The sequence below is a fragment of the Thamnophis sirtalis genome, unplaced genomic scaffold (assembly GCF_051295495.1).
Source record: "Thamnophis sirtalis isolate CommonGarterSnake01/CBP01778 unplaced genomic scaffold, rThaSir2_p1.2 scaffold_3, whole genome shotgun sequence".
NCBI lineage: Eukaryota > Metazoa > Chordata > Lepidosauria > Squamata > Natricidae > Thamnophis > Thamnophis sirtalis.
This window is the reverse complement of record NW_028261383.1, coordinates 149,497,880-149,522,404: the sequence shown is the minus strand read 5'-3', so window position 1 is coordinate 149,522,404 and position 24,525 is coordinate 149,497,880. Positions and strand designations below refer to the sequence as shown.

Below are 24,525 nucleotides of genomic sequence, written 5' to 3'. Positions count from 1 at the left end.
TTTATAGACCGCCCTTTTCCCTGAGGGGACTCAGGGCGGCTTACAACAATGGGGGAAGGGAGTGCAAAACAAGACATAAAAGAAACGTGAATAAAAAATTAACTATAAAACACAACATTCATTATGGCTAATCTAGTATGATCTGTTTTTGACAAACCCATGTTGGCTTTGGGCTCTCGAGCCGGTTTTCTCACTTTCTGAAGGGGGGGAATCACATCAGCAATTCTATAGTGGTTCTCCGGTACTCCAGGAGCTCTGATAGATATAGTTTCAGTTGTTTGGAGATCTCATCCGCCAGCTCCTTCAGATCCCTGGGGTGTAACCCGGTCCTGGGAATTGGACCTTGCCTAAGATAGACAGGCTACCATTTCTTCCCTATCTCATCTTGGGTCCCTAATCTGAATTTGGGGTGCTGTTTTTGATAGGTTGGATAGTTTATCCCTGCTGGTAAAGACAGATGCCAAGCACGAGTTAAATAGTTCGGCTCTACCCCTGCTGCCTGTCACCTTCGGGCCACTTTCTCCCAGCAAGGGACCAATTGTTTCCTTAAGCTTTCTTGGTTTTATCAGGCGGGAAGATGCCCCCCTTTTTGTATTTTATTTTATTATTATTATTGTTGTTGTGATTCTTGTTATTATTATTATTTTACCTTTGTGGCAGGCCTTTATTGTGAGCCTTAGCTTCCCTCTCTTCATCGTTACACACACTCTAGTGGCCGCCCATTAAACTCCATCGGTGTTTACATTCAGAATATCTCTGCGCTAATCCTAGCCATAGAATCATAGCACCCTTATGGCCGGGGGGAAAAAAGGGTCAGATAGGCTGGTCCCCATGCCAGAACCCACCACAAACTCAGAATGGGATGCCCGACTATGAGAGATCGCAGAAGCACCTCAGATAGCCTATGAATTTAGACAACTTTCGCTGAGGGCAGAACATATAGCAGGGGTGGGATACATCAGAGCCGACTGGCTCAGCCGGACCAAGGGGACAGTTTGGAGCGGAAGCTGCAGCCAGCAATCTTCAAGGAAATGGCAGAGTGCTTCGGACACCCGGAGATCGACTTATCCGCCACGCCCTCAACGCTCAGCTCCTGAGGGTCATCTCCAGGTACCAGACATGGGGGGGGGGGCAGAAGGGGCGGACGATCTGCGAAGCCCCTGGACCAGGGGTTGTCGGTATGCCTTCCGCCCTTACCCCTGATCCCCAGGGTCATATGGGAAACCCTTCGGGAGGGGGCAGAAGGGGTTCTCTTGGTGCCTCTCTGGCCCCGGAGACTGTGGTTGCAGAGCTCCAGTCGCCTTCAACGGAGAGGCCATGGAGATTCCCCCTGGAGGGAATATCCCTTAACCAGGGGTCGCTGGAGCACCCAGACCGTCAATGGCTCCAGCTGACCGCTTAGCTCTTGGAACGGAGCATCCTGGGGAAAGACCCTCCCCCCCCCCAGGGTGATGCAGACTATCCAGACTGCCCGCACACCTTCCACAGAGCGTATATATGGCTCCATGTGGCAGGCCTCTGCCTCATGGTGTAATTCCCTGGGGCACAATCCTAGCCAGGCCTCAGTGCCTCAGATTCTGGACCTCTTCCAGGCAGGCCGGGACAGAGGGTTAGCTTCTAACACAATTAGGAGACAGGTCCCAGACTTCTCGCCAGTTGTCCTGCGTGGCAGGAACCAGAGCTTGACTCACCTTCCTGTGGTCAGACAATTCCTCAAGGGGCCTTCCAACCCCAAACCGCACGCAGCGTTCAAGTACCATTCCCGGGACTTACACAGGGTAGGGGACACTCCAATAGGTGCTCCATCTGAGCCTTTACGAACAGCTTCCCTTAAGTTCCTGATTCTCACGGTGGCCTTTCTGGTGGCCATCCCCCCCGCCAGGCAGATATATGAACTGCAAGCTCTCCACCGGGGAGGGTCTCTGCTTCCCCCACTAAGACAGAGTGGGGTTACGCCCTTCATCCCAAGGTGGGCTTCTGCTTCCATCAAACCCAGGAACTGATTTGCCCAACTTCTGTCCAGACGGGGGGAAAGAAGGGGCTCACTCTGGGCATAAGGAGGGCCCTGAGGATTCTCTCAGGAGAACCAGGCCAGTCAGGAAATCCGAAGCTCTGTTTGTTTCCTTCCAAATAGGGGCCTGGGTAACAGGGTGACTTCCACCACAATAGGTAGGTGGTTGCAAACCTGCGTTGCCACTGCATACCAATCACAGGGCTTACAGACACCAATCATATCACAGCTCACTCCACGCGGAGCGCAGCCACATCCAGGGCCTGGGCCACGTAGACAGCCCTGGCCGGAATCTGCAGGGCAGCCACGTGGGCTTCCCCCTCTCCCTTTGCTAGGAACCATAAACTGGACTCTTTACCCCGCAGGGCAAAAGCCTCTTGGACGCAGGGCCTCTTGGACGCAGGGCGTTGCAGGTGGTTCACAGGGCGGAGCCCACGCCTCAACTGGCACAAGCGGGGGACATGGGGCCTCTGGGGTCTCCCTCCCTAGGGACGTGCAGGCTTTGGTACGTCCCATCCTGGATACTCCTCCCCCCTCACTATGGAGAAAGGGCGTTGGTACTTACCTGATACGCCTCTTCTCATAGTGGGGGGAGGAGTATCCAGTCCCTCCCTGACTATGTTTGTACGACTAAGTTTTATGTTCACAGTTTTATGAAGTTATATAAGTATTGATGTTGAAGACGATAAAAGCTAAGAACTGAATTAAGAGTCTGGAGTGAATGGTGCAACGAGTCGGATGGAGCTCTTCGTCAAAAGAATGGGTAGTCCTGCTGGTCAGGGGGCGTTACCCAAAGAGCTTATCTGACTCATCCAATCATGAGAGGACAAAGTCAACACCCATCCTGGATACTCCTCCCCCCACTATGAGAAGAGGCGTATCAGGTAAGTACCAACGCCCTTTTTCCCCCTCCTGGAATGTCTTCACTCTGAGAGCAGAAAGCTGATTTTCTAAGATCTAGGATGGTCAGTAATGTGCTCAGCTCTTCTTTCTGATATTCTTTATCTATAAGAATAGGACAAACTTGTTTGAATGCAAAACATATCACATTCAAAGCAGTCAGTTTGTTTTGAATGCAATATATAAATACATGCACTTTTACAAATCAGATCAATGTTCGATGTACTGTAATATAATTCTTATCAGGGCTGGGACGAGGGTTAAATTCACAGAGTGCAAGCATTCTTAATCCCCAAAGGTTCCTCAAATATTATTTGCTGCGCTGTTCATTATTTCAAACAAGGCTGTGTGATTAAATAGGTAAAAAAGAGATTGGCAGCTGAAAGCAAAGTGGCTACTTAAATACAGGTAGCTCTCAACTTGTGACCACAATTGGGACTACAATTTCCATTGCTAGAAAACATTGTTATTAAGTGAGTCATGCCTGATTTTACAACCTTTTTTGCCGTGGTTGTTAAATGGTTTACTGCAGTTGTTAAGTGAATCACACTGTCAATAAAGGAATCTGACTTCCTCCATTGACTTTGCCAGCTGGGAGAGTCTCAAATGCCAATCACATGACCCCAGGACATTATAACCATCAAATGTTGATTGCCAAGCGCTTGAATTTTTATCATGTGACCTTGTTGTGATGGTCATAAATATGAGGACTTATCATAAGTGATTTTTTTAGTGCTGTTGTAACTTTGAATGGTCGCCAAATGAATGGCTGTAAATAGAGGACTACCCGGGAAAAATGGGAGAATAAAGAGGATAGCATTTTCTTTTTTTTTTACAATCATCTATATAAATTTCGGAATGCATATTCACATGTATAAAATACAGAAATGCAACACATCTCGCAGAAGGAAAAATTGCAACAAGGTAATCTTGGACATGTTGAATCGTTATGAATAGCTCTAATGTCCTTTGTTGCTCTCTATTTTTAAAGTTCTTTGTCTCTAAGCAGAATATACGTATTTTTCAGAGTATAAGATGCACCTTTTTCCCTCAAAAAAGAGGGTGAAAATCTGGGTGCATCTTATACACTGAATACAGCATTTTTGGCCTCCTGAAACCCCACCCCCTTTGCAAAAATGGCCATGCATAGCCTTTAGGAGGCTTCCAGAGTGCTTCTGGGGCCTGGGGAGGGCAAAAATGAGCAAAAAATGGGCCGTTTTTTGCTCGTTTTCCCGCACCCCACCCCCCTCAGGAGCACTGTATAAGCCTCCTAATGGCTATTCATGCCCTTTTTTTTGACAAAAAACAGGCCCGTTTTAGCAAAAAACATGCTGTTTTGGGGAGGTCTGCAGAGTGCAAAAACTTTTTTAAAAAATTTGCATCTTCAAAATCTTGGTGCATCTTATACTCCGAAAAATATGGTATATGGGGAAGCCCCTCAGATAGACCTCTGGAAGCCTTTCCAGGACAGAAAAACCAAACCTTCCTCCTGAAGGGCATAAACTTGGCTGCCAGCTGCCTGAAATGGCATATGAAAGGAGTCAAGTCATTGTGGCCATGAGATGGTTCCTAGATAGATAGATAGATAGATAGATAGATAGATAGATAGATAGATAGATAGATAGATAGATAGATAGATAGATAGACAGACAGACAGACAGACAGACAGACAGACAGACAGACACACACACACACACACACACACACACACACACACAAACACACACACACACGACCTGCCAGTTTCTCACCAAGCAAGATTAGTCACTGGTCTTGAAACTCAATAAGCCTTGCTCCAGGGATGAGTTAGGGCAAAGGATGAAAACCCATGACAAGGGGTGCTTTTATGAAGATAAGTACAAATAAATAAAGCAGACTTGCGCATGAAAGATGCAATTTACTTGATGGAAAAGTTATTGCTGAAACCGAGAAAGGTTCATTGTTAAATCCCAACATGCTACTTGACATCTCTTTTCCAGTTATAATACTATCCCAGTGAACTTTCTGAAGATTCATAGTTTTCAACCCATAGAAGTCTTGAAATCTGACTTAAAATATGTGGCTTACGTTTAAACTCCTCTGTTTTTTTTTTTAATTAAAAATGAACGCACCATCCCTTTAAAATGTCAAGTAGACAACCTTGACATCAAATATGTATATTGGATAGAATTCTAATATACCTATTTGCTATAAACATGGAAAGATGTCTAGGTAGCATACATGGCTAGGGCCTCGCTTTTTGCCTGGCTGATTCAGTCTGTTAAAATTGGCATACACTGGGTTTCTTTGGTTAAATAATGACCAGAAATGCACCTTCTCTGTAGCAACATTTGCCTTCTGGAATGGGGCTTCTCTTCAGATCCCAATAGCCCCAATCCTGTTGATATTTCATAGGGCATACCCAAAGAAAAATGGACTGTCACATTCCTAAAACGACACTGATGATTTTTTATCCAGATACAGATTACATGGAGATTTGCATCATGGGATATTTTAACCTAGAACTGAAAAACAGTGACTTGGTCTTCAGGCAGGAGTATTGCGAAGTTGGCTATTTATTTCAAATACAAGCAGATGTTTTCTGCTGCTGATTCAGAATTAATGTCCAGACAAGCATTCAAAAAAAGGTCTGATGAGCTTGTTGAAATGTTTCTCTTCATTATTTGATTGCCTTTCCTCTGTATGATCTGAAAAGTATACACAAGAATATGTATCATTTATGGATAGCAGTCTATGAATTGTTAAACTGGATGAAAATTGACATGATATCCCATGTCTTCTAACAGAAGCTGTAGGGGAAACATAAGAAACAAAATAAATTGTGACTATCTCAGTCTGCTTATCTGTGACAAAGGTCTTAGAATAATTGTGATGAGAATATAGTAAACTTTGTAGAACCCCAACTTTTCATACTAAGTTTTCAAATGCTGAATTGTCTACAAGAGCTAGTAAATAGACCCAATCATTTCATGCATTTAAAAAAAAGGCTTGAATTCTAAACTTACAAGGTAAGCTGAAATTTTATATTATCATAGCTGGGTCTAGTGCAGTGATGGCCAACCTTTTTCTAAAGGTGTGCCAAAATTGTCCGTGCTTGCACGCTATTGCGCGCCCATGCCCACCTGTGAATGCATGGACGACCCACCCACACATGCGTGAATGACACACACATCATGCATGTGTGCGCGACCCCCACGCAGGGGGGAATTTTCACCCTCCCCAAGGTGGGGGGGGGGGCAGGGGAGACCGTTATTGCCCTTCCTAGGCTTCAGAAAAGCCTCTGGAGCCTTGGGAGGGCAGAAAGCAGACCCAACAGGAAACAAACTTCCAGTTGACACATTGGGCCTATTTTTCACCCTCTCTAGGCTCCAGAGGATTTCCTGAAACCTGGGGAGGGCAGAAAATGGCCCAATGGCCCAACTGGAGCTGAGGGCTGCCGTGCGAGGAAATATGGCTCCGTGTGCCACCTGTGGCATGCATGCCATAAGTTCGCCATCCCGGGTTTAGTGGTTAAGGCACCAGACTAGAAGGCAGGAGACTCTGAGTTCTAGTCCAGTCTTAGCCATGAAAACCAGCTGGGTGGCTTTCAGAGGTGGGTTGCTCCTGGTTTTACTACCGGTTTGCTTCGCTTGCGTGCCAGACATGCACTGTGCACACATGTGCAGTTCAATGAAATTGTTTTTCGCACACACACAGAACAATTTACAGTGAACTGCGCATGCGCGTGCACTACTAAACAACATGCCGGCAATGGTGACCGGGGAACTGGTTTGGGGGCATGGCCAGCCTGGGTTGCTGCTGACTCTGCAACCCAGGCCAAAATATTGATTCAGCCGAACTAGAAGCAACCCACCTCTGGTGGCTTTGGGACAGTTATTTTCTCTCAGCCCAGCTCATCTCACAGGGTTGCTGGGGAAAGTAAGGGGAGGAAGTAATATTGTGCGTGTTCGCCACCTTAAGTTATTTATACAAGCAATACATGTGGGTATAAATAAATAAATAAAAATCCTCCTCCTTTTATATGAATCATAGTATCTTTTCTTGCTAGGAATGGTAGTCAGCAGCTTCTATTACTTAATTTAAAACTCTGCTCCTTTTTAAAAGCGGAGGGGGGGCATAAAGTTTTGAAAAACAATATTTTGGTGAGGCTGGTATAGCCCTCCATTCAAGGAATAGGGTTCCCCTGAACTCAGACTGAAGTCCACTTCAGTTTTTCCTGCAAATATTATTCATTTAAGGAGCATTAATTTGGGTGATGCAGTGATGGACAAGAAAATCTTATCAATGCTGTTGTCAAAGTTTTTGCTCTTCCGTTGCTGATCATGCAGAGATCTACTAGATAGTCTCTTTTTTTTTTTTTTTTTGCTCCCATATGGTGCCTTTTGGTACAGCAGGCAATAAGAGATAAAACTTTCCACACTGGGCATTTGTATATGAGTCTGGATTCAACTTCATCCTTACATGATCTCCTGCTATGGTCCGTGTTTGGGAACATTGTCACTTATTTCCAGCTCAGTGGTGATCTGTCTGGAATTGCAACAGAGCTCTGCAGCTCTGCGGGGTTTCTAGGGTATTCTCCCAGGCAGCTCCTGGGCTCAGGCCAGCTTCTCCACTTCCTGACAGAGGTTCAACAAACACAAGAGAGTGAAAGTACCTTGGCTGTTTTTCATCTCCCTCTCTAACCACCATTCACTTTTGGAGAGTTGGGGGGAGGGCTTTCATTGACTGCTTTTTATGTTGCCTCTTATTGGACAGTTGGATAAAAGAACTAATGAGTTCATGCTGTTTAGAATTTAAGACTCCTTACCCTGGTGAGATGGGTGGTAAACAAACCTAATAGATAATCAATCAATCAATCAATCAATCTTGGTATTCTGGATACTCCATACCAACAGACTTGCAACATCTGAAGCATCACTTGAACACCACTGGCATTGAGATTCTCACCATTGGTCAATTGCAAAAGGCAGCTTTACTTGGAACAGCTTACATCCTGCATCTATATCTTTTAACACCATCAAACAACAAGATCTGCTTATCCTGGGTCTTTGGAAAGGATGCAATACGTGGATGAAAATGCCAAGTGTAGTCTAAACATCTGGTTGACTATATGACCAACTATAATAATGTATTAATAAATATACGTGCCACCCGGCTGCCAGTGACTCTGGACAGCTTACAATTTGTTAAAACATCTAAAGACAAAGAACAATAGAAAAATTACACCACAAAAACAGCACAAGAGACGAAGGAGCAATTATGACCCAAAAGAAACAAGCCCAGAAAGGAAGAAAGGGGCACCAGTCATTACAGAATATGGCATATGGCTAAGTTTGTTATACCACTTAGGTTACAGTTTATCATGGAACAGGTTTTCTTGGATTACAGGAATCTTGACTTTAACTACTGTAATATTAGTGTTTCCATTTCCATATTGTGTGTGGTGTTAATCTTCTAATAGATTAAATGGTAACCAACCTGTGAAATAAAAAAAAGCTATTATCCACTTCCAATCTCAGAGTTTTAAAGTTGATTGCTGGAGGGGTTTCACATTGGGACATAAACGAAGAGGCTTAGGGGTCTTCAGGTGGCACAAAAATAAAAAATAACACATATATGTTGTACGCCATGTACAAAGAAGCAAATATCACTTAACGAGAAAAAAGTATTCATTCTTTTTTTTAAAAAAGTATGGACGGGGGAGATAACATTAAGGCTATGATGAGGAGCATTTTTAGCTAATTAACAGCAATAAATAAAAGCACTTGCTTTATACTGAACTAAAGGGGATGTCAGATGAACCAGCTAAGGATTTCATGCATTTTCCTTTTTCCTTGTCAGTGGTAGTTCTGGGGAGCCTTAGCCAAGAATGTTTTTAGGAAGATAAGCTAGTCTCCTAACTGTAAGCGAGATGTCCCTATTGTTAAGCAGCTGAGCAGTAGAAGAGTCTATGCATAGAAACATTTTGTATCCCCACCCCCACTGCTAGGCACATCTGACTTCCTGGGGTGCCTTCCTGGGGTGTGTCTGTTGTACGCACGCATGCTGATCTTCCTGTGTATCTGTTCCTCCAGAGCACGATGCAAGAGCATCTTATAACATTTATGCACGCAGATTTAAGAGGGACAATGGTCACATATGCCTGTGTGGTGCCTGTGAACTGCAGAATGGGGGTTGCCGGCAGAATAAAACGGTCCTGGGGTGTGGGCTGTGTGGGGGGTTGTATCCATAATGGCTGACTGTTGACATCAGAGGATGTTAAAGGCAGCTGATGACTCGGTTAGGAATTGATGGCCAGGCCTTGTTTTTTAAAATGTGGTAGTGGGAGTAAGAGAAAAGATTGTGGGGTTGTTTTTTTTTTTGTTGTTGTTTTGTTTACTGTGGAAGAAGATACAGCCAGGATCTGGGGAACAGCAGGGGTATGGGCTGGGGGAGAGGGTATCTGCTTAAAACTCTGAATAGTTGGAAACCTTTTTTGCAAGCTTTGGCCAAAAGAGTCTCCACCACCATCACCACTCCCCGGCAGCAAACCCAGTCCAGTCCATAGTTGCTCCTGAATAGATTAACCAGATTTCCATAATTAGAGTGCAAGGGGACAATGGGATTCTCTCCTCAGTAGCCCCCCCTCCTTCCTTTTGTCTTGGGCTTTAGATAATGGGCCAGCCGAGAGGGTGGGAAACTGACAGGCTATTTGGTCACTGGACAGTAATTTTCTCACACTGCCAAGGGAGCGCATTGAAACATCTGCCTTCTTTGGGAATGCTCATTCACGTTCCATTTCAAATGTCTGACAACTTCTCTCTCTCTTCCTCCCCCCCACCCCACAATTTCTTTTCTTCTTCTCCTTTTTTTTAAAACGAAAGGTAAGAGATTGGTTTAGATATGTTGCCTTTTGTCCCTAGCATTTATCCACCATAAATACGGCTGGGTAGTTTTTCCTTACTTTGCGATAGGCTTTCCTTTCCTAAAATTTAATTTAATGGAGAGCCAGATACCGTTTATAGCCTGACTATCTAGCAAAGATCCTATGGGTGAATCAAAAATCAGCTCCAAAGGTTTGTGTTTAATCTAAAAGCAAAGCAATAAGCCATGCTGTATTTGGAACAGTGCAGATGATTTAGAATTTACCCTGCGGGGACCTTGGTTAATAACTCTCACTGTTAAATATATTAACAACTCTCACTGTTAGATATATGAGTTCCTGCTTTGATTATTCTCTTCATTACTTAAATGCTTGACCTAAATTTGCTTTTTAAGGGAGATTTTTTTCAAAAGTCCTGCTCATTTCTGTGTGTGTGGATATGGCATTCAGTGGGATGCATTATCTGACAATGCCCATAAGATTGAATTCGGCTTTAATATTCATTGCTGGCTGGGGAATTCTAGGCGTTAACGTCCATACATCTTAAAATTGCCAAGATTGAGAAACACTGGGTTATTAAGTAATTTCTCCATTTAAATAACTTAAGCTCTGAGGGTATAATAGCAGTCCCCAAAGCGTTAGCCATACCCCTGGAGTAGGACCTTTGCAGTAAAAGAGAATTAAACAAATCAAGATTGTGGTCTTTGCTGTGCAAGTAAAGCCACCACCCCCTTTCATGCACATCTTATGATGGATGTAAAAAGGGGAGTGGTTTCAATCCTTTCCTCACAATACAATACAATACAATACAATACAATACAATACAATACAATACAATACAATACAATACAATACAATACAATACAATACAATACAATAGCAGAGTTGGAAGGGACCTTAGAGGTCTTCTAGTCCAACCCCCTGCCTAGGCAGGAAAACCTATTTCCAGACAAATGGCTATCCAACATCTTCTTAAAGACTTCCAGTGTTGGGGCATTCACAACTTCTGGAGGCAAATTGTTCCACTGATTAATTGTTCTAACTGTCAGGAAATTTCTTCTCAGTTCTAAATTGCTTCTCTCCTTGATTATTTTCCACCCATTGCTTTTTGTTCTGCCCTCAGGTGCCTTGGAGAATAGCTTGACTCCCTCTTCTTTGTGGCAGCCCCTGAGATATTGGAACACTGCTATCATGTCTCCCCTAGTCCTTATTTTCATTAAACTAGACATACCCAGTTCCTGCAACCGTTCTTCATATGTTTTAGTCTCCAGTCGCCTAATCACCTAATCAATGTCTGCCTCGAGCATTTTGAACAGCTCATCTCAGACAGCTTTGCTGCAGAGCCCTTCCAAAACTCTCATGAAATTGAAGTAAAAGGAGAAAATTGCAAAATATGTTGCATAATAATTTGATTTACTAAAGCATTGTATTTAATTGAAATCCATTTTTGTCTTGACCTCATTGACATTTTTCATCCCAACAAACTGCTCAGGGGTTTTGGAATTTAGGATTTTAACTGGGTGGAATGTGCGCAAACAGGATTCAGTTTGTTAGATGTCGTAATTTCTTTCTTCCTTAATATTTTTAGTATTGTAATTCTATTTTTCAAGATCTGGCTTAGACACTCTAGAAATTATTTATAAAAAACTGGATAATCAGGCCTTAATCCATTTAAATGAAATTCTCATGGTTGGTTCTTACTAAAGCTATCAAAAAGTTAAATATAAATATCGCCATACTTTCAATGGAACTGGCCACAATTAACCTTTTCTTGGTTTAAGGCCTCTGTTTTGGGAATTAGAATTTTTCTGTGGAATCTTTTGCAGCTGAGAGTGCAAATGAACTACATTTTGTTAAACCCACAAGGCATTAGTCTTTCGCAATATACCAAATAAAACCCAAAGTCAATTATAATTTTGCAAAACACTTATGCTACATCCTTCCCCTGGAGACTATGTTCCTAGCTGATTTTTAAAAATAATTATTTTATGTACTGTTGTCTCTTGAAATCTTAAAATTTACAAATCATAGAACAAAAAAAAATAATGCTTTAGGGAGTTACTTAAATTGTTTTGCAACTTGCTGAAGTTCGGATGTATTTATTTGATTCACATTCTGCCTTTCATTTAATTCTATGAGCTGTCAAGAAATTTCATGCACTGAATTTCCAGCAAACTAAAATCAAAGCCACAAAAGCTTTTTTTTTTAAAAAAAAAACCCAAATAAATGAAAGTAGAGTATAATTGTTAAAAATTAACTTAGACATTTATTGTGGGAAATATATATGTGATGTTGTTTTTAGAACATTTGGATGGATATAAATACCAGGTATCTCTCAGTTAGTCTAGAGACTATTTATTCCATTTCACCATTTTAGAATGTTTTAATTTGTGCTTTTCTTCATAATGTCTTATAAGAAGAAAAAAGCTGTAGTTTGTTAACAAATTGTTCATGCAGTATTTGGACAGTGGCAGCACAAAACAAAAAGATCTGTTTTCTTTCCAACCAATCTTCTCTTTCATATCTATTTATTTTCCTTTAGTATCTCATGTTTTCTCCATGATCTCCCCTCCTCCCCACATCATTTGGTAAAGTGCTGAGGTAATCATTCTAAGAATCATCAGTTGTTTGACAGCCTAATAGGTATAGGAAAAATATCATCTGCATAATTTATGTTTGTGTTCTCTGTGGCCTCAAAGCTTTAGGGTAAAATTTAGCTAGATGCAGAGGTGGATGGAAGGAGATTGCAATCTCTAGATAGATCTCTAGGTGAAATACATTGCAATTGTTTAACAGAAAAAGGAAAATAGCTCCCCAGCTAAACAAACAAAGTGAAGAATACTGAAATGTGAAGGGCAGTCAGAAAAGGAATTTTGCCTATGTCACTCTGGGAGCATAATTCAGTTTGGCAACACAGAAAATATTCCCGATTTTATAATTTATTCATTGCAAGTAGTATTGGGTTTTTTTTTAAATGTGACTTTAGTTTACGCACACACAAAATATATCCCAAAGCTGAAAGTTTCTGCTCCTCTGAAAAAGCATGATGATATCAGTAAGATGCTGTGATTAGTCTCCAAATATTAATGAGTTCTCTCTGGGGCTAGAAAATGCAAATGATTAAAATTTATTGAGCACAACTTGGCAAATGGGTGCCCATCAGTGGTGGTTTCCGGCTCCCATTGCAACCGGTACACTGCAGTGGGGCCAGGCATCCACCACATGTACGCACGCAGCAGGCACATGCGTACCCACTGATGATGACGCTCCAGCTGCTCGGTGGAGCATTGCACAGGCGCTGTACGCTCTATGTGCGTGCACAAATGCCCCAGTTGGCTCAAATAGAGGTAAGAAGAGTGGGCGGGCGGGTGGGCCCTCCGGAGCACCATACCGGAATGGTACCTGGTGGTCTGGTACGCCCGTACCGGAGGGGGTACCAGTCATACCACACCACTGGTGCCCATATAAACTGAATAAAGATTATTTTCGGAAAAGCCAGAAAAGGGAGCAGTTTCTTCTTTTTAAGATCAGTTACCCAGTGGTGGGTTCCTAACCGGTTTACTACTGGTTTGCTGAGAGGGTGCGCCAATGGTGCTGCGCATGTGCAATTGACTTAAAACTGTTCTGTGCATGCGCAGAAACATGCAGAACCGGCAGAAGAGACCAGGAACCTGTTCGGGGGTGTGGCAGGCCTGGGTCACTGCCGCTTCCAGCGACCCAGGCCGCCATACCACTACCGGTTCAGCCGAACTGGTCCGAACCAGTAAGAACCCACCACTGCAATTACCTCATCTCATTCTTTTAATTTAGCAAAAGAAAGCTACTTGATGCCTTGCTTTTGCCAAATAACTGTACCAGAATGAGGGAGGGAGGGAGGGAGGGAGGGAAGGAAGGAAGGAAGGAAGGAAGGAAGGAAGGAAGGAAGGAAGGAAGGAAGGAAGGAGGAAGGAAAGAGACTTGATTTCCGAAAAACACATTTTCAGTCATTAAAAAGCCAAATGTTAATATTTTTAATCACTCTGAAGCTTATTTTTTTCTTGTATTCTTTAGTCAATTTACATGGGGACCCACTTGCCAAGCTGTGCACAGTAAATTTTAATTATTTGAATTTTCCAGTCCCAGAGTGAACTTATTAATACTTGGGCCATAGCCACCATGAACTAAAGCATCTTATGCTGGGTTCCTTTTACTGAATTGGAATAACCACCACATTTTTCCTGATACCCCCGAGATGCCCTTTCCTTTAATAATTTACCGCTGCTGTTAATGCAGGGCAGAAGTCTTTGCTGCTACTTCAGCAAGTGACATCATTCTCTCCTTCCCCCTCCCCAAAAACATCCTACCCCACATAGAGCTTCCTTGGAACTGAGTATTTAAAGGGAGGGTTTCCTGGGAGGTTTCCCTTTCTTTTGTCTTTCTCTTTCCAAAGCTCTCCCAGCGGAGGCCTTCTTTAAATTCCCTATCATTCCTTTATTTATTTATTTGGCTGGGGGGGGGGAGTTATGGATGGGACTTGGCGACAGAGATATTTGTGGCAAGAATGCCCCTCCGTGGACCCTGCCTCCTTGTGCCTTTTAATATAATAGCGAGCAAAGGCAGGCAGGATGCTGAAGAAAAGCCCGGTGAAACCTGCCATTTAAATCCTCTTGTGTAAGTTTGATATTCAAAGTGGAAGGACAAATGCCATATAAGTCAATTAAAGCATTAGGTAATCTAATTGTGCTGTGGTCACCAAGTGGCTTAAAGGCTGAATGGAGGCCGGGCTCCCCGCCCTCCCCCGCCACCCCCTCCCCACCTCAGCCTTCCCCTGAGGCCCTTGCAAATGAAGAGAGGAGGAGAAACCCTGCCCAGGGAAGGGGGAGCAAGAACACACACACACACAACCACGCACCAACAATAAAAATGAAAGACCCAGTGCTGGAAAGCTACGGTTGCAACCACAAAGCCACCCCAGAGGGTTGGAATAGGGTATAAATATTACAAAATACATCTGCAAAGAGAGAGTGGCATGAAAGGAGGTATTTGCCTGGATAATGTGGAAAATGTTGAGGGCCTCAGCCTCTCACCCCAGCGCTCCATTTTGTTTTGTTTTCTACCTTCTGGAGCCTGGAAGGCTTTTGGAATTTGCTTAGATCCTCAGCAAGGCTTCTGAAATGTCTTTGCTCATTAGGCTAGGAGGATGAGAAGCCCACAGGCCTGGAGTAAAAAAAAAAACAAACAACCACAAAAAAGTGGGTGATTTGAGGGGGGTGGGCAGCGGCTAGGGAGAAAAGAACGCCAAAACCAGCCCAGAGCAATTAAAGTTACTTAAGTCAGGACGAATGATGTACTGCTAGCATTCCTCCAGCTTGGCGCTTGATTGCTTCATTGTGTGCATTCCTCTGCCGAGTTGTGATGGAAGCAGCTGAGCCCAGAGGAGGAGGAGGGAAGGGCCGGGGGGGGGGGGGCTTTCTTGGCGTCACTCTGCCAGGTTAAAAGAGCTCTGGCTGGCTTGCCTGCAGACTTCCTCAACCAGGAAGCTTCCAGATGGGTCGGACTCTATCTCCCATTATCCCCAAATGATGGTGTGCTAGATGATGAAATAGAAATCCAACCCAATTTGTAGCCACTGGTTTAAGAAAAGGCTGCCCGATGGGTGTGGAGTATAAAAAGCAGCTCTTTTAGGCAGGGACAATACTGTTAAGTGGGCCTGGCTACACCTCTATTTTTCTCATAATTTAAGAAAATAGGCACGCATATTTTCGCTTCAGGACATACTTACCGGCAATCATCAGCTTATAACCACAGTTGGGACCTGGATTTCCATGGCTAAGAGATGTGGCCCTTAAATAAGTCCCTTCCAATTTTATTATCTTTGTTGCATGGTCATTAACCAAATTTGGCTTCCCGTACTGACTGCTTGTCAGAAACTCCCTGGGAAGGTCATAAAAGGTGATCACATGACCCTGGGATGCTGCAACCCTTGTAAATATATGCTAGGTTGCCAAGAATTTGGATTTTGATCATGTGACTGTGGGAATGTCTGTGGGGACCACTTGTGAGTCACTTTCCCCCCATTGTATCTTCAAACTTCCATTGTTAAGCAAATAGTCAGAAATCGGGGACTACCTATAAATACATATGCTGACTCCGTAAAACCCCTTAGAGAGGGCTGTAAAGCACTCTGAAGCAGTATATAAGTCTAAGTGATATTGGTATTGCTATCTACATTCATACACCACCTCTATCTATAAAAGAGGAAAGAGAGTAAAGAGTTATCTTAAGAATGGTGCTCCTTCCCTGCTTGATGTACCTTGATGGATATCTGAATCACTTCTGGATGGAAATCGTGCCAGAGCCTCTCCTGGGAATTAGTTCAGGAACTGCCCTGAGTACTTACTGCTGCCTCAAGCTAATTCTGAAACAACTTGGCCTCTTTTATCATGTGTCTGAATTAGTTCAAGATGCTGAATTTTACATTTAAAAACTTACAATAATTTGACTTTCCAAATGACTCCAGCTTCCATATCAACCTCACCCCGCCCCCCACTTTTAAAATCAGAGTTCCCTAATATTTTTGGCTTTGTGGATCAGCAGGGGAGAGGAGAGGGGATGGTTCCGCGCATAGCGGGCAAGTATGTGTATACGCAGTTTGTCTGCTGCTCACGCAAGTGGGAATGCATATACTCGCCCACCACTTCCGCGGCTTAGTTCTGAAAGGCTCAAGGCCAGAGGTGGTATTCAGCCGGTTCCCTCCTGTTCAGGCAAACCAGTAGTGGCGGCTGCGGGAGGCTCTGCTCACCCGCCCCGACATAATGTGTGACCTGTGCATGTGAAAAAGGCAATCGCTTGCGCAGATGCAGTGTACGCAAGAAAGCGTGCATGTGTGCACGCACGCTCAAATTTGCGAACTGATAGGGAAGATTTTCATAGCAGTGGGAATTTAGTTATAAATGCCCTTCCCATAACATTTTGCATGGGGGCTAATGTTATTGTAATTTACAGCGTTTTGATTTACCCAAACACTTAGTAGTTGCTGTAATTTTTATAGGCACGTAGTTAGGTAGTTGCTATTAGGGCTTTATTCTTTTGGTTGCATTTTCTAGCCTTGTACTGCACCCTCAAGCAGATGTTGTTGAATTCTCACTGGTAGGACCCTGGCCAGCATTTTCAAAGATATTGGAAATTGAAATTTAGTAAAAGTGCTGTACTACCTAAGGTAGTAGAGTCCCTGGATTGTGATATGGTAGAAACTAGGATACATAAAGTTTTAAACTGAAATAGATACTTTTGTTGAGCATTTATAAATTATTTTCTATTCTTGTTAGGAAATACTGCCTCCATATTAATGATTGTAAATCATGAGTTATAAGCTACAGCTTTATGACTATGAATGCTCTGAATTAATGACAAATCGTTGCAAAAGAAAACATCTCCTATATATTTAGATCACACTGCCTATGAATACATCTTTAAAGAACGAATGCTGAGTTGCAAGCTATTAGGGATTGGAAACATCTTTAGGTACTAGGTGCCATCATCACCTGATCCTATGCATGGCAAAGGAATCAAGATGCCCTATAAAAATAACATCAAGAATTTGGATGAAGATCATCACTACAAGTACATGGGCATCATTCAACATCAAGCGCACGAAAGTCAAGAAGAAGATTAGATCATAAGAATGAAGTTCTTAAAATTCAAACACAGTGGAGGAAATACCACCGAGGCAATTAACACAGGCAATTCCAGTCATTAGACACATAGCTGTAATAGTGGACTGTACTCAAGCAGAACTCAAAGCCATGAATAGGAAGATAGGAAAATTGACAGTCATATATCATGCCCTTCATCCACACACCAATGTTGACAGACTTTGTTAACCAAGGAAAATAGGTGAGATAGTGTTATTTCCATAGAACATCTTGATTTCTTCAGTTTTAACCATTTCCCCCCTTTTTCTGGTAAGGGTGGCTTGTTTGTCCAGTGCAAGCTCCATAAAAGTATCTTGGCTATATATAAGGACATTGTTGGCAATGATTCTATTTGAAATGGGTTTTTTCCCCCCATACATCTTTAGATCATCCACATAAAGGAGGTGGGATAGTCTGGTAGATATTTTTGCTATTTGATTTCTGTGGCCGGAATTATTCAGCATTGTTGATAGAGGAATCAGTGCAATAACAAACAGAAGTGGTGATAGTGTGTTTCCTTGAAAGATAGAACATAGATTCCTGTTCTGATATTAACTTCTCCTAGTCTAACACCATTGAGCAACAATTGTCTCTTCATAGTTTCATTAATCATGGCACAAAGCTTCTGACTTCTGTTATTTCTAGCCATGTGATTATCCAATCATGTGGCAGAGAGTTGAATGCCTTTTTGTAGTCAATCCATGTTACATTCAAATTGGTCTTCCTTCTCTTGCAGTTTTCCAAAATCATTTTGTCAGTTAGGGCAGTGATCACAAAGCTATGATATACGTTCCCGAAGTGACACGCGGAACCATGTTACCTGGCATGCATGGCGTCGCCCATTCTTCTTCCGGGTTTCTGGCACACGTGTACATGACGATCAGCTGGTGTTCATGCATGCGACAGTGTCAGAAACTGGAAGAGCTGGTTTTCCATTTTCTGGCGTGAGCATGCATGCAGCCCAGCTGATTATCGCACACTTATGCGCACCAGTAACCGGAAGACTAGCTGGCCAGCATGCATACGTGCACTGGAAACCAGAAGTTCATTTTCTGACATGCGCATGCCCCCTGGGCAGCTCCTCTTTCGGGTTGGGCCCAGACGAGTGCACACGCCTGTGCGCGCTCCCTTTTTGGCACTCGGTGCCACCACTGAATTAGGGGTTGATCTTTTGTTCCTCTGCTGTTTCGGCAGTTTCCTTTCTGCTCAAGTTGAAAGAGCTTGTTTTCAACTAGAAGCTATTGGATTGCGTCAGCTACCACATCAGTTAGCAATTTCAAAAGTTGTTGGTAAGCAGGTAATTGGTCAGTAGTTGCCAGATGCTACCTCTTTTGTTGGATCTTTCATTATCAGGTAGGTTTTGCCAGATGTTAACCAATCTTCAATTTCTTCTTGTTATTAAACTGCTTGGCAATGAGTGGATGTAGCCTCAGATATCCTCTTCTTGTTGGACTTGAAGATTAGGATTTATTCTTCTCTGTTATTGCAGTCCCAATTTTGAGCCACACTTCAACTGAATGAAGGTTCAGCTACTGTATGTTGTGGCTTTTCCTCTTATGGCCATATGGGGTGTCTGATTTAGTTTTCAGAGTTCCATGATACATATATATTTATCGATCTATCAATTTGGTCTCTCTCTCTCTGTATCTATCTATCTATCTATCTATCTATCTATCTATCTATCTATCTATCTATCTATCTATCTATCTATCACACACACAAACAAACACACACACACATATAGATAGAGAGAGTGTGAGAGAGAGTAAAAATTGCTTAGCCAGGTGAAGATTCTGAATTATGTAAAATCACCTCAATTATGCACATCAAATTATTGATTCTGTGGTCAGAGTGCCTAGAATTATTTAGAAACATGCATAAACATACTATATTCAGGATGTACATTACATTAAATACATGATATTTCAAAAGACTATTGATTGATTCATTACCAAAGGGTTCCAAGAAAACTCCTTTCCTGGATTGGATAACTATCTAAAATTTAGGAAATACAGTTAATGCATGGTTATTTTTGACAATATATAAAAATAAGCAAGGTGGATCCAAATGAAGCACTATTGCAACTAATATTGATTAATATTCACATAGGATCTGGAGTTCAAATATCTGATGTATTACGAATGAAGGCCAATATATGTGTCCCAGGATAATGTTGCAGGAGCCAATCTGGGCTGGTCACTGGGACCAGAGATTTTGTCTTCCGAGCTCTCAGACTCATTTTAGAGCCCATCTTCAGAGAACTTCTCACTGCTAGAGAAGTTCCCTAAAGATGGGCTCCAGCACGAGTCCAAAAGCTCAGAAGACAAAACCTCTGGTCCCGGTGACCAGCCCAGATTGTACCCTGCAACCTGTTGTATCCTTTGGGAATGACACCAAATTGTTCAGATAGTATAGTTTTAACCTGATGGCAAAGAGCTTCAAAAAGAATCTTTCATGGGAGGAAGATTAAGTAAGATTCTGTGAAATAAGAGTAAAATTGCAGTAGCCACTTATCCATACATCCTATGTTTGGTTATGTTTTATTGTCTAAGAATAGCCAAGGTTGACTGGCTGTTGACATACTGTAAGGTTGATCCAGCAACCTTCACATAGCAAGCTCAGAGTACATTCTTGGTTTAGACACTCCCAGCTTTTTCATCTTTTTTTCAATTTTATTTTTCCAGCTTATTCTATTTCTCCTGCTTGTTGTGAATATATATATATATATATATATATATATATATATATATATGTATGTATGTATGTATGTATGTATGTATGTATGTATGTATGTATGTGTGTGTGTATATATATATATATATATATATATATATATATATATATATATATATATGTGTGTGTGTGTGTGTGTGTGTGTGTGTGTGTGTGTGTGTGTGTATATATATATATATATATATATATGTGTGTGTGTGTGTGTGTGTGTGTGTGTGTGTGTGTGTGTGTGTGTCTGTATTTTGTGCAGTAATAATAGTAGGTAATTCTCAAATGAGCCATTGGGTTTGTTTTAGGGTACATTTCCCTTTAAATCTAAAGCTAATTCTGGTTCCTTTATTCTTTCCTTCTAGCTCTATCAAAGATGCACTGGACACCAGAGCATGCTCAGCCCCTGAATCAGTGGCCAGAGCAGCACCTCGATGTCTCCTCGACCACCTCCTCACCTGCCCACAAATCTGATCTCTACCATAGCAGTCGGCAGCGTTTCAACTATGCCTGGGCCAATGATGACATCTCTGCTCTGACTGCTTCCAACCTGCTGAAGAGGTATGCGGAGAAGTACTCAGGAGTCCTCGACTCCCCTTATGACCGGCCATCAGCACTCAACACCTATGGGGATGGTGCCTTTGGATCTCTCAATGGACAGAAGGGGGAGGTGGAGCCTTGGTCAATGGCCCACAGCGCCGAAGGAGTTTATCCTCTGACCCCAATGCATGATGGACTGCCCAGCTCCAAGGGGATTGTTCCTCCTCCTGTCACACCTGGTAACAGTCTTGGTACCTCCCCCGTGGTTTCCACTAACCTGTCTGACTCCATTTATCCCAGTAACACTTGTGGGGGACCCGCCACATCTGGCAGCCTCGGGGCATCTCAGGAGTATCCGTCGGGCTACAGTGGAGCCTACCTGCCCTCAGGCTATTGCAGCCAGCCCACTTCCGCACTTCCCCCTCCACACCCATCTACCCACCTACATAGCTCTGGCCTCTTGCAGCCCAGCCATCCTTCTACTGCTCTTGTCCCTGGATATACTTCTTCAGGACCTATGTACAATTATGCTTCAGGGAGCTACCCAGCGCAGCCCAGTTATGGTGCCATCCACCCTCCCCATCCTTCAGCCCCATATTTACCCTCAGGCATTGCTGCCCCCACACCCATTCCCCCTTCCTCTCGCCCTCCTGTGGTCCCTGGCTACAGCTACCAGAGTCCTCTCTCTGTAGCACCCTTGAGTGGCGAATCAGGGAGCTCTTTGAAAAGAAAAGCCTTTGATATCACTGGCGGGGAGGAAGATGGCGAAGGCAGGTATCGCAAATACAGCTATGAGCAACCAAAGTCCCCATATCAGATGTCCGACAACGGTGAATGTAGAGGGAATGGATTCAACCGGAGCTCAGAGGTGCCTTTCAAAGGTGGGAAAAGGCCAAGTGGAGCAGGAGTGGTGGCAACCACAGTGGCTTCCGAGGAGCCCATTGGGAAGTTCAACAACCAGGCTATGAAAGGATTGATCTCTCCAGCTTACAGTGTTAATGAAGCCCCACTGAGGGCCAATGAGAGCTTTGAGAAATTCACTCCTCCGGTTGCCAACGGGGAGCATGAGGGAGAGTCCTTTGCTCTAAGGATGCAGCCCAAAACAACAGCATTCAGTGGTGACAACAGCAGCCAGTCAGTAGAAGAACAGCTGAAAACCATGGACCCTTTCATTCTGGAACTGGTGAACGACAAAGTAATTGACTGTGGCCCTCCGGTGCAGTGGACGGACATTGCAGGACAGGTCTCTGTCAAAGCTGCCATTGAAGAAGAGCTCGTGTGGCCCATCCTGAGGCCTGGTGCATATACTGGTGCAAACCAACCACCCAGAACCATCCTGCTCTTTGGGCCCCGTGGTGTAGGGAAGACCCTGCTGAGCAGGTGCATTTCTACCCAGCTGGGATCTACCCTGTTAAAGCTCAGTGGGACAGCCTTGGTCTCCAAGTGGAAGGCTGAGGCTGAGAAAATCCTACAGACCACTTTCTTCATATCCAACTGTCGGCAGCCTGCTGTCATTCTCCTCACCGACGTGGAATCTGTCTTAGAAGACGCTGCCATCTTGAAGTCCCAGTTGCTCACCTACCTGGACAAGCTTGCTACCTCCGCTGAGCAGAATGTGGTTGTCATAGCAACCACCACCAGGCCTGGTAATCTGGATGAAGCCACCCAAAGAAGGTTTGCCAAACGTTTTTACATCTCCCCGCCAGACAGCATTGCCAGGCGGCAGATTCTGCACCACGCTTTAGCTCAGCAAAACTACTGTCTCAGCGAGAGGGAGATGGCCTCCATTGTCCAACTTACTGAAAGCTACTCGGGCAGTGAGCTCCTCCAGCTCTGTCAGCAGGCAGGGACCAACAAACTGCATAGCCTGCCAGGCCAACTTCAACCCACCTCCTACAAGGATTTTGAAAGCGTTTTCTGCAAGATCCACCCTGCTGTCTCTCAGAAGGAGCTGGACCTGTATGTGGAATGGGATAAAATGTATGGGTCTCACAATTAGTGGGGAAGCTCCTGTTCCTCTTTCCAAATAATCTTTAATCTGTTTGAGAGGAAGCCACTGGAAGCATTGAATTCTCAGTTTGCGCTTTTAAGGTTATGGGGCGCTGCAGGTTCATACCTCCTTCCGTATGAAAAGTGGGAAAGGGTGAGACGTCGTTTTCATCTCTTTTTTAAAAAAAGCCACACCAATTGGATGCAAGTCCTCCCCTAGACTGACTGACATGCAGCTTATTGTTGTTGTTTTTTAAATGAAAATGTCTGAAAGTTTGTGTGGTGGTTGTCAGGTCTCTATGTTAATGAAAAGTAGTTGCTCAATGAACTCAGGATAACCTATTTATTATTGATCTGTTTTTCTAATCAACCCTTTTCAGCCAGCATTGTAAAATATTCTGCCAGGTATTATCCCTTTCCCAGCTCCTTTTTAATGCTGCACACCTCAAACACTTTTGTCTGACTCTTCACATTTCTATTGCAGCCTCTCTCCATCTTTTTACCCTGGAGAAACCTTTGAAATAATGTTCAGGTCTCAGGGAAGCCCTGCATAAAAATAGCCAAAAAAATTACAAATACGTCACAGTTCAATTAACTTGTAACCTACCCCATCCACATTTTACAATATTTACAACAACAGCAAAATGGCAGGCTGGCAGCTACATTGTGGTGTATAAACATTCCCACCACTGTCAGGGCTGGCATTGTCTGACTCACAAAGTTCCCCAAAAACAATATTTGATATTTTTTCGAATGATGTCTGGCAGAATCCCATGATTCTGTCAAACTCTAATTAGGGAAGGCTGTCCTAAAGGTAACAACCTATAGATCATTCACTTAATATTTCTGAACAGACTCATTTTCAGAGGCAGATCTAACCATAAAGCAGATGGCATCAGTACATTTTGAGAGAAGGGGGTTGGGATTTTTTAAAATGTAGATTGTTGAATAAGCTAGGCTCTTTTTTATTTTTCTAATGTATGTAGTAGTGGTTTTTTCCCTTTTTTTAACTACTCAGGAAAAATAATTTACCTCAAAAAATAAAGAATGTTTGCATTTTTTTAACTCAAGGAAAATAAAAATGATTTGGAGGAATTACAAATGTGCTTTATAAGGTGCACAGGAGAAGGAAAAAAAGCAAGAATAAACTTGAAGTTGTTACAAAGATGAAAGTTGAATGTATTTCAGGGGCGTTTCACAATATATAATGCCATAACTTTATTCTTTTTTTTAAAGAAAGCATTTTTCCCATAGCATTTAGGTGGAATAATGTGTCTTCAAAGAATAAGAAGTATGAGTATTGAAGTTTCAAAGCCATGGCTAGTACCACTTTTTAAAGGAATCTTTCTATTACATTTCCAAATTCCCAAAGTATTTTGAGGCAAAACAAAACACAGATCTGTGGTCCCTGTCAAGATATCCCAAGGGCCATGGCATCTTCCCCAAGTTGGTTGCCTTCAAATTCCTGGTTAAGGCTTCCAGAATTTCCAGCCACTTCTGAGAATTCTAGGAACCAGACTGCGGAAACCTGGCCTGTAGGATTCAATGAATGTCTGCATACAGAGAAGGAAGTTAGTAGATGAATAAATGGCATCCTTTTAGGCTCTTCATTCAAGGTTGGGAAGCCTCTACTAAATCTAGTCCTGTGGTCCACCCCGGAGTAGGAAAGAGGTACATCAGCCATGGAGCTGGAACATTTAATTCCAACCATCCCTGCACAATTTGTGTTTTTTTCTGCCTCTTGCATTTTTGTCCCCTAACCTGGGAGTCACAATTCAAGAGGTAAATCTATGTAGGTTTGTACTCTGTACTGTTCCATTTATAGGTGC

The 24,525-nt window shown here is 43.1% G+C and overlaps 1 protein-coding gene across 1 annotated transcript in view; it reads left to right on the top strand.

The window, feature by feature from the left end:
• The window catches only part of FIGNL2 (fidgetin like 2), a 63,758-nt gene extending 39,574 nt beyond the window's left edge, over positions 1-24,184 (top strand). Inside the window, exon 2 of the mRNA XM_014075974.2 lies at positions 20,533-24,184. Coding sequence (XP_013931449.2) covers positions 20,544-22,706 — 2,163 coding nt within the window. The 5' untranslated portion in view covers positions 20,533-20,543 and the 3' untranslated portion in view covers positions 22,707-24,184. The remainder of the gene's footprint in view (positions 1-20,532) is intronic.
• The last annotated feature ends 341 nt before the right edge of the window (positions 24,185-24,525 follow it).